Source organism: Mytilus edulis, chromosome 7 (assembly GCF_963676685.1).
Source record: "Mytilus edulis chromosome 7, xbMytEdul2.2, whole genome shotgun sequence".
In the NCBI taxonomy this organism is placed as follows: domain Eukaryota; kingdom Metazoa; phylum Mollusca; class Bivalvia; order Mytilida; family Mytilidae; genus Mytilus; species Mytilus edulis.
This window is the reverse complement of record NC_092350.1, coordinates 57,725,517-57,736,727: the sequence shown is the minus strand read 5'-3', so window position 1 is coordinate 57,736,727 and position 11,211 is coordinate 57,725,517. Positions and strand designations below refer to the sequence as shown.

Below are 11,211 nucleotides of genomic sequence, written 5' to 3'. Positions count from 1 at the left end.
GAAAACTATAATAAGTATGTGCGTACCTTGCATGGTCATCATGCCTGTCAAACAGTTTTCATTTGACCCCGACGTCATTATTTATGGACCAATGAACAAGGTTAAGTTTTCATGGTCAAGTCCATATATCAGATACTATAAGAAATGGGTCTTCTATATTTGGTAAATGGAATGATTGTAAAGTGTACATGTCCAACTGGCAGGTATCATCTGACCTTAACCTCATTTAAATAGTTCATTGCTCAATGTTAAGTTTTCATGATTAAGTTTGTTTCTTAGATACTATAAGCAATAGGTCAACTACATTTGATGCATAGATTGATTCTAAGGTGTACATGTCTGTCTGGCATGTTTCATCTGACCTTGACCTCATTTGCATGGTTCATTGGTCATTGTTAAGTTTTCATGGTTAATTTTGTTTCTTAGATACTATAAGCAATTATAGGTCAACTACATTTGATGCATAGATTGATTCTAAGGTGTACATGTCTGTCTGGCATGTTTCATCTGATCTTGACGTCATTTTCTTGGATCTTGTTAAGTTTATGTATTACTCGTAGTAAAGCTTTATATTGAGGCCAATCAACATATTCTGGATATTTTTGCTCGGAACATCGAAATCAATAGACTTTAATGGTTTGCAAATTTACTGTATACATCCAAATTGTGAAAGTAAACCTGTAACTCTAATTATAGGTGATTTCTTTTGATTTTACTGTCTTATATTTTTTAGATCATTGGCAGGACTTGACTCTTATGCTCAAGTTCATCATCCGCTTTTTATGAAAGAAATGCACGTGACTACCTTTATAAAATTTAACAATTGCCTCAATATTTTTCACACGTAAAAGATGTTTTACGAACTTTTTAAATTTAAATCAAGAAAAAGAACATACAGTTAAGATAAATTGAATAACAGCATTTCATTTCATGATACTGATTGAATCAGCTCGAATGTGATCTCAGCCTGCCGGGCTCGCTTGATATTCTTGCTTTACATAATTATCTACTGACAACGTATTTGTTTTACTTATTATAAGCTGTGTTTTTTGTAAGTAGTGAAATCAATGAATGCGACTTATCATCGAATTTACTTGCCATTAATATCATGACGATTTCCATTTATGGAACAGGAATATTTACATACTTTTGGAACACAAGGATATATTTTCCATGTGGTGTTTCATTTGCCTGTTCGTCTTTACTTAAGCCATAGTGTTGTCTGTCAATTTTTATTTCAACTTGATTTTCTTTTGGTTTCTTATCTACCCTTTTCGACAACAAACAATTGAATAACTTACAACATATTTTACTTTGGATCTTTACTTTGGACCTTTTTTTGATGGGGTTCGTGTTGTTCAGTTTTCTATGTTTTTGTTTGTATACGTCTGTTGTTCGTTTTTAGTAATTTTAGTGTTTTGTCATGGCTTTGTCAGTTTATTTTTAATTTTTAATGTCCCTTTGGTATGTTTTCCTCTCATTTATATCATAGTGATGCCATTAGATACTTGAAAATTATGTCAACTATCTTAACTACAAACCATTTTCAAAATGCAATAATGGAACAAATCATCAACTTCTTTGATTTTAAATCCCACATTGCTTCGAAAAAATGATATCATACATAAGGCAACAGCAAAATTACTCCGTTCGATTTGTACTGGGGAAAATGCATGTACCAAAAAGTTCTATCAACAACATCTAAACACATTTACACTTGTTTTACGTAATACAAACACCTGTTTGTTGATTTAAGTTGCAAGCGACTATGCTTATTTTTTAATGCAGGGTTAAATACTCTCAAATCCTTCAAACATTTACTGCAATTATTTGGTCATATACTAGTAGTCATGGAAGTTTAAATATCTTAATATCTGCAGATATCATGTTTCACTGAGAAACAAGAATGCGATGTACAAAAAGCACTTGTAAGTTATTTGAATTAATCGGTTGTTGCATCCGTTCAGGATATTTTGAATATGGTTTGTACTGTTGTAATTATATAAATAAATCATGAAATTTCTTTTATAACAAATTGTATTATACATGATATTGGAAGTAAAAAATGCATAAACTAAAGAAAATCAGACCGATGCATTTGGCCAAATGTCAAACAATAAAAAATACAATTATCATCGCGTTTCATTTCTACTTTATGGTACCGTCAAATAGTATATGCTTTATGTGTATTTGCTCCAATGAAATAACATCCTACAGAGACACCATCTTATGGTGCATTGCAATCAATACAATTCATTAACACACGTATAATCACAAAGTTATGTTCGAAACTCAATCAAAATGTTAGAAATTTGTCTTGTATACTGACATCAATTGTCCGCTTTTATTTGCAATGTACACTTTCGACAAATCCAGACTAAAACAGAACACGTGAGGAATTGACAAACTATCTGTTAATAACGTACCAACTAAAGTTCCAATAGATGTAAGTTGATGAATGTTATGTGAATCGCAGTCCAAGACGTATATATTGTCTCCATTGTCTGTTATCGTATTCCGTGGAAAACGAAGATTCGATGAAGCATAGCAAAAAATAGGACACCCATTTGATGTAATGCAGTGAACTTCACTGCGAGTTGAATAACATATGTTCCCATTTGAGAAAACAGAAATGTACAAAATCATCATCGGTTTGTGTTTTAGACTAATAGATCTTTTCAAATTTCCTTTCAAGTCTAGAACCTCTATCGTTTCCTCAGTTGCTACGAAGATGTTATCTTTTGTTGCAGCAATACCTACACTTTCGCTCTGTTTCATTTCTACTTCCATGACTAGCTTACGCCTTCCGACATCTAGGAACTGTATGAACGGTACAAATCTACAAGACATGACAGCCGTTGTTGTTCCTGGTATAGCTACTATATCCCATGGTGCATGAGGACAGGTAATATATGATTGATAGGAATCGTTTTTATCACAAAAGTAAACTTTTTTAGTATTTACAACACAGAAAATCAATGTGTTATTTTCTGATATCGTGATGCCAGTTACTCCTTTCGGATATTCTCTTTTCATGTTAATGTCGTAGAGATGGGTAAAAGAACTGACCGGACGCTTTGGAACAACTGGAACCTGTGACTGGCGCTGCTTATATGGGACAAATAGAAAGGAACAAGGTGTTTCCTTTAATGCTATTGATCCGAGATTTGTTATTTTTTGCTCTGCTACGCTTTCGACGAATGTAAGATTGATATCTGCAAACGATTCGGATAGCTGCTTAATTTTATTTTCAATTTCATCGAAGACTGGTTTGGATGAGTGAATTGAAACGAACGCTTTTTTTTCAGAGCAATGATCTCTCACAAATTCCAATACCTCCTTTTCGGCTTTTGATGATGTTACTAAGTCACCTATATCTTTCTCCTGTCGGTTTAGCATGATAACGTTTTTGTCTTTCGTTTCAGATAAATGTTTTAGAAGCGATTTCTCTAAAGATTCGAGTTGTTTAATGATGTGTTCTTTTGTTTTTAATATCTCTTTCCGAATTTCTGTGTCTTGCTGTTCTAATCGATTCTTGTTTTCCTTGCAATTGTTGCTCAACTTTTCTAAAGCTTCTAAAATAGAGCTCAGTTGTTCTTCTGAATCAATGAACGACTGCGAATGTTTAAAATTCGTCGATGCTAGTTCAACGAATGTTGTGTTCTTGCATGCTCTGTGATTTTGGGACATACATTCCTTACAACATATTTCATCATGATCTACACATAAATAGTCGAAAGGTAAGTGTTGATGCTTTGAACAATTATAGGATATATTAATTCTTTCCGGTATTTTACTTATCTCTACCAAATTGTGATTTCGAGTCATTTTTTGAACTCTGTGAGCCTCTGTGCATTCGGAACACAGCGCTTCTTCACATTCGCAACACCATTTGAATGCTGTAGGATTCCGACCACGTGCAGTACACGGTTCGCAAAATTTAGCTTCCATATTTCAACATTAAAAATAATTCTGAACTAAGCAATTCAATTCATGTTATTTTCTGAATGAATTAAATTAAAGAGTATATCATCAACATATTAAGGTTGGTAGTCATAAAAATCACAAAGACGGGAACACAAAGTGAAAAAATGATGTTTTGTTTTAGGTCTTAGAGATCTGTGTCTGGATCCACCATCAAATTTTCCGTTCATTTGTCATGTTGTAGCTCTATTCCACATGCCCTCTGAAAATAGTGATATTTAATATTATTCTCGTATATTATGTTGCTTTGCAACGAGTTTCAATGAGGGTGAAAAACTTTATCAATATGTTAGCTATACATCTTTAATATAAATAATTTATATATATATCAGATTCAACCTGTTTACGAGACATCTCTGGCTTCATATACTGTTAAAATGTAACACATTTATCAAATGCACATTTACCTTGCGAAACCAATGTATTTCCTCTATAGACACCGAACTATGTTTGAAATGATGGCAATGTATTGTGACAAAATCATAGTAATTGCTGCAAAGAGACCAAAATTTGTTCATAACGATGGCAATTTATTATCTGTTTAAAAAATTATATTTGATATTATTTTGCATCAAAACAAATAATTTTGGATGCATTTTGTTAAAATGTTCCAAAAACCTTGAATTATTCATGAAATTTGGTAATCAATGAACTAAAGATTCCAATGTGAAAGAAAAAAAGATATATCTTTCCTTTTATGGTGAACACGTTTGTAATTACTTTAATTTCATGAATTGAGACATGAACACATTATATATTTTCTTTTAATTATGTTTTCAGATTTTGTCTATCTGACTCCGTTTACGTTTTCTCAAGCTTGATGCGTTAGCTTTTGGTTGTTTTCCCTTTTTAACTGTTATGGCATAATAAATCTTACTAATAAGACTAGTAAAATTACTTCATTCTCTGTTACTTGAACCAATTGTCCAACCGAAATATTTGTTTTGTTCTTACATTTTAAAATTGGAGTTGAGTATAAACATATAGTCATTCGGAGGGCTCAAAGTGCCTTCGTAAACATAGAAGACAAGAAGTTTTCCCACACTCCTTTTGCTGTCATTTGTATCTTTATACTAATTAAATATCTGCAAAATATAAAGCAGATTGAATGATCATGGAGGTCTAGCCTTTGTCATGTGCTCTTTTATTTGAATTTTTGACGAATTTAGCTGAAGAGTGACTTTTAGTTTTTGGGGCTTTAAATAATTAATTAGGTCTTTCCTTTTTCAAAAGGGAAAGACCTTACTGTATTTCTTCTGTTTATTATTATTCTTTTTCCGTCAAACTTTGACGAAGTTATCCGCCTTAACCGTAAGACGTGTCGCTTTCATGTTCACACTTTGTATCGGTGTCATGAATACATGTACCTATCCGGAAATCACCCTGTGAGTTGAAATATTTTGTCGGTTCGGAGTAATCCCTCCGAAACCCCAAAACCTTGTTATCGTTCCAACACCGTAACCGTAATAGGTAGAAAAAAACCGAAGGGGGAAATTTGTTCAGGACCAGACCCTGGTTATTCATTACATTTGGATCGAAAAGATTCAACGACTCATTGGTAGGGTTATGCCCCTATTAAAATTAACCGGTGTCGGTTGGCCACCAAAACTCAGAAACCGTAAGTCGAAGACACCTAGGATCTTCACCATTCATCATCAATTCATGTGACTTTGAAAAATACCTCAAGGTCAAATGTGTTTGTTGACCTTGACCTTTGACCTAACACCTTGTTAAGGGGATAATCTCAGTAACCTTAATACTTTCAGAAGTGTTGTATAGTGGAAAATGTTTGGGTCATTAATGCGCAACTTTGTTACATTTTGACCGAAGAGATTTGACCTTTTTGTAAGGGGTATAACTCTTGTTTTAGGTTTCTGAAAAGGCAAAATCAGCTTTTACTATATGACCAAAGGTCCTAGACCCATGGGGTCTTCAGCAATGACATTGGGGAATAATGACCTTGACAAAGGTCAAAAGGTCAAAGGTCAAGGTCATGTCCTATATAGCGAATTATGTGTTTTTGACCTTATTTAAAGGATTTTCAGTGTGTTTTAAAGCTTTTTAAGGTTGACCTTGACCTTTGACCTTGCAACTTTTTAGTCGATATCTCAAAAACGATTGTACTTACAGAAATAGTAAATAGTGAAAAAAAATTGAGGTGGATGAGGCGCAACTTTTTTACATTTGACCGAAGAGATTTCTGTAGAGGCATAACCTGTGTAAGAACTTTTCAATACATTCTACGTCTATTGGAACATGTATTTTACATTACAAAAGGAAAGACCTCTCAATTGTTCAAGAACAATTGACATTTTAATTCTATTTCTATTTTTTAATTTTGCTAATAAGAGTGTTCATTTGTTTTTGTTTCTAGAAATATCATGTATAAAAATAAATCTTTGCTTGCATTTTATTAGTAAAATATATATTTCATAAGGACAAATGTGCGATTTACATCAGGGTTTTTATTTGAACGAATTTCTACAGACTATCATGCTTTTAATGTTATCGATTATTTAATTTTTTAATATTTTAAAGTAGGAAATTTGAATATGCTAGCAGCCAGAGTGATATTCAATATCGAATAAAAAATAACGAACCGGCCACTTACTTTATATTCATGCTAGAAATTAGGATTTTCAGGCCAAACTAAGATTTTTATCATATCTCCGAAAAAAGCAAAATGTTGTAAAATGTAAATCTACTTGAACCATCACATAGAACATAATTGTATAAGGAAATAAAAAATTCTGATGAACCAAATTAAGTAGTTTTATATCATATTTCCAGATGTTCTTGGCACCTTATAACAGTACGTATATTTCCCACTGGATAATAAGCAGGGAGGATTATAAAAATAAATATTCTGTCCTTGTATAGAATTTGAAAATAAATAAACTTGCCCAAGACATGTTGAAAATGATTATGCTACACTCATAAAATCAAAAGGAATATTAGCACTGCTTTAATATGACGACCTAGCAGTAGGTGAAAATGATAATTATCTAGCCCTATATCCTGATCGAGGGGAAAACCCAACTGCCAGTCATCATTATTAAAAAACTGTCATCGTGTCTTTTGTGTGTATTTTCCCCGATAAATTGATTAATTTTTCGTGAGACTGAAAAAAAACTTTCAGAAAGGAAGTGATTTCCGCCATGATTTCCTGGTTTGTAAAGATTGATCGGCTGATTTTTTTTGTATTGTGACATTGTCTGTCTTTCTACTACAGATTCGATAAAAACTATAAAAACAAAATGAGAAAAATTGAGGGCAATCCTTAAAGAAAACCATAAAGATGACGTGACTGTTTTCCACGTAATATGTTTCATTTTATAATCCATCTTAAAGATCACAAACTTTATTACATTGATATTATGACATAAAAATCAAAAAACAAATGAAAAAAAAGACTTAGTACGTTCATTCGTTTGGAAAGAAGTAGTCTATTTTTTTAAACATTATATCGAAATTAATGATACATTGTTTTCATGGTGTGATATTTTATTCTGCCCTCATCTGTAGTAGTTCTTTTGTAAACAGCAGAAAACGCAAACGCCGCATTTAAAATGTATTAAAGTAGATCAGAAGTAAGATAATTTGTTACAATTAATTATCATTTTAAAACGACACTGAACACTTGCAAAACCATTGTCTCATTATAATTGTTCTGCTTAAAATTTATAAACATATAGTTATTCTAAGGACAAGTACTTTAGATCAGTTCACTGAGCAAATACTCCTACAGTTTACCAGAGTGATACTAAAATACATTCGTGTTGCTTAGTCTTTGGTTTTCTATGTTGTTTCTTGTATACTATTATTTGTCTGTTTGTCTTTTTCTTTTTTAGCCATGGTGTTGTCAGTTTATTTTCGATCTATGAGTTTCAATGTCCCTCTCGTATCTTTCGCCTCTCTTTTAAACATGGTAATTTGAACATGTTTAAATAAATAGATATTTTTAAAAATATGGGCATTGTTTGTTTTGGTCATATATTGTTTATACTAAATTATATTTTTAATTTGGGATAACTTCAAATTTGAAATGTTTCACTCCGTACTACTAATTTTATATCTATCGCATTTCTTTCTCATTTCAAAGATTCAAGATTACTTGATCACTTCCTTCTGCAACACATAAATTCAATTTATGAACTTAAACGTTCAAAGCTGCATATATTTATTTATTTTTTAAAACAACTTTTTGATTATTAAATGTTTTAGCTTTACCTATCATGACTGGCAGTGAATAGTAAATGGTGTATTCTCTTCAAGAATTCAAATGTCCAATCAAATGTGAACTTGATCCGTAAAAAGCTTAAATCTATGTCAATGAATCAAATAAAAAAAAATTAAAATTAATTAGTCACATTATAGTTAAATATGTTTACTTAATTTTGTAGAGAATAGCAGGTTATAAACATATTTATAATCATCTTATACATTACCTACTTTTATATATACGTGTACCAGACAATCCATTCAATAGATTAGAAAATGATTATAAATCATTCGAATCACAACGGAAGCTACACGAGTGATTTTGTGAACGGAATGTCGTCATATTTTATATACTAGCAACTATATTTGTGGTGAAAATTGATGACTTTGTTTGTTAAAAAATTATTGTTTATGTAAATTTGGGACTTTAAATAAGTATTTAATGTACGTAGCAACATTTGTTATTTTCAAAATGATTCTCTATATGAAACACCACAAAACTGAGGCCATGTCAACGAAACTAAAATACAGTGGACCTACGGACAACAACTTTAGTTGATATAGATTAAATTGTAGCACGAATTATCCCCTCTAACAAAGCGTTGTGACTATTTAGTTTTATCTTTGTATGAAATGCATTTATATTCTTTTAAAGTGTATAATATAATAAGTAACGGGAACAAATTTTGTTTTGCGTTAATTCTTTTTAAATAAAAGATGCAACCTCCCTTCCTTTAGGTATTTACTGAAATTCAATAAAATATTTGGCATTTAACTCACTACATATTCTTATCAATTGAATAAATGTGTTAGGATGGTCCTAGGCCAACTAAAGTTAGGACTGTCCTTAGATAAAATTGAGAATGGAAATGGGGAATGTGTCAAAGAGACAACAATCCGACCAAATAAAAAACAACAGCAGAGGGTCACCAACAGGTCTTCAATGTAGCGAGAAATTCCCGCACCCGGAGGCGTCCTTCAGCTGGCCCCTAAAGAAATATATACTAGTCCAGTGATAATGAATAGCTTTGTTTTACACTATAAGACATGTCTCAGACACGTCCTACGACCATCCTTAATAAGGTCTTAAGACATATCATTGACACTGCCCCATATTGTGATATGAGTCAAAATCAAAATTTTTAACTCATTTCTCCGAAAAAGGAAAATTTAAAATGTTGTCAAACGTAAATCTACTTGAAACATCACATACATATGAATAAAAATAAGTAGTTTCCTTCGAGAAGTCAGATTTTTATCATACATTTCCGGGACGTTAAGAACTCCTACCTTTATATTTGAGAATTGGACAAAGAAAAAATCTCGGAAAAACAGGAAACTGAAAAATTGTTTCCTATACATTGTACATCAATTAATAATTTTGGTTCGCACAGTTTGATATTTAAGACCGACGCTTGAAATTCTATATTAAATCTTTTAATAAATGAGATATATTTATTGTTCTGTTCATTATACTTTCAATTGCGAAAATAATAGTTCTCTTCCCCTATATCCTGGTCGCGCAAAACATAACTGCAAACCAATGTTATTACAATCTTTCGTTGTGTTTTTTTTTTTTTGTGTTGAGAGTAGGGCACTGTTTTCTGATAAGATATTGAGTTCTTTTGTGTTTTTTTATTTCGTGAAAAAAACTCTTTCAGAATGGAAGATAATTATTGTTTGTTTTTTATACCAATTTTAGTTGACACATCGGTATTTGATAACCATTGCACATAATTTATCGTAGGATAAATCTGCGTATGACTATAGGGAGTCAACTGTCGATTTGGCCACAGGGGCTTAACATTCGATGGCAATATTTAAAGAAACTCATATTTGAAGTGAATGTTTTCCACGTGATACGTTTTATATATTTTTATAAGTATATATGTTTCCGTTTTTAACATCCAATCTTAAAGACCACAAACTTTATTGCATTGAAATTATTGATCTGAAAGTCTTCATCAAATGAAGAAAAAAAAAGGGACGTTCGTCCGTTTGGATACAAGAAGTCTATTTGTATATAAACCAAAATAAGTAGTTTGCTACCAAAAGTCAGATTTGTATCATAAATTTCAGGGAAGTTTAACATCCCTACCAAGAAGTCTACTCCCGTATCAAGAAGAAGAAAATCTCCGAAAACAGGAAACCGAAAAATGTGTAATAATTAATTATTTTCCTGTTCACTTCTGAAAATCATGTGCTATAAGAATGTGCTAGGACGTGATATAAAATATGCATATATTTACAATATTGATATATTATCTATGTAAGGACTATGGGAAACCAGATTACAATCATAAATATTTATGCTAATTTACGTTTTTGAATATTTGTTAAGTTATCACCAGATATCGGTAGATGATTTCAGTATAGCTTTAGACCCTCTTAATAAAGGTGACAATATCTTATTCTTAAATGTGTTAAAATCTCGAAGAAAAATTTGAGAAATAGAAATAAAACGACACCAAATGTATTGCATTGTGGGCTCATTGTGTGTTCTTTGTTTTTATAAATTTGGTTTGGTCAATGTAAAGAGAAAATCAAAATACTTTCCATTTTATTCCATCGTGTGATAGTGCTAAAAGAGAGGCGAAAGATACCAAAGGGATAGTCAAACTCATAAGTCGAAAACGAATTGAAATTTGTCATTTCGAGGCCTTTTATAGCTAACTATGTGGTATGGGTTTTGCTCATTGTTGAAGACCGTAAGGTGATCTACAGTTGCTAATTTCTGTGTCATTTTGTCTTTTGTGTAGAATTGTCTCATTGGCAATCATGACACACCTTCTTTTTAATATTAACAATGCCTTGATTAAAACGAAAAACGATAGAAAGACAAATAACCGTGTACATAACAAAGTGTAACGTGTACACCGGGTAAGCGTATCTATTTCTATTTTAGAATGAGTTCTTTACAAGTTTGATACTGGATCCAAAATGTTCTATTTACAAAATATATAACAATTAAACTGTATTCATAATATTCTACATTTGAAAATGCCT

At 31.7% G+C, this 11,211-nt stretch overlaps 1 protein-coding gene across 1 annotated transcript; it reads right to left on the bottom strand.

Annotated features, from left to right (window-relative positions):
* Window positions 1-2,304: 2,304 nt before the first annotated feature.
* LOC139483247 (uncharacterized) lies at window positions 2,305-3,951 on the bottom strand. Its single transcript, XM_071267276.1, has one exon. The coding sequence runs from the start codon at window positions 3,949-3,951 to the stop codon at window positions 2,305-2,307; it is 1,647 nt and encodes a 548-aa protein (XP_071123377.1).
* Window positions 3,952-11,211: the final 7,260 nt, after the last annotated feature.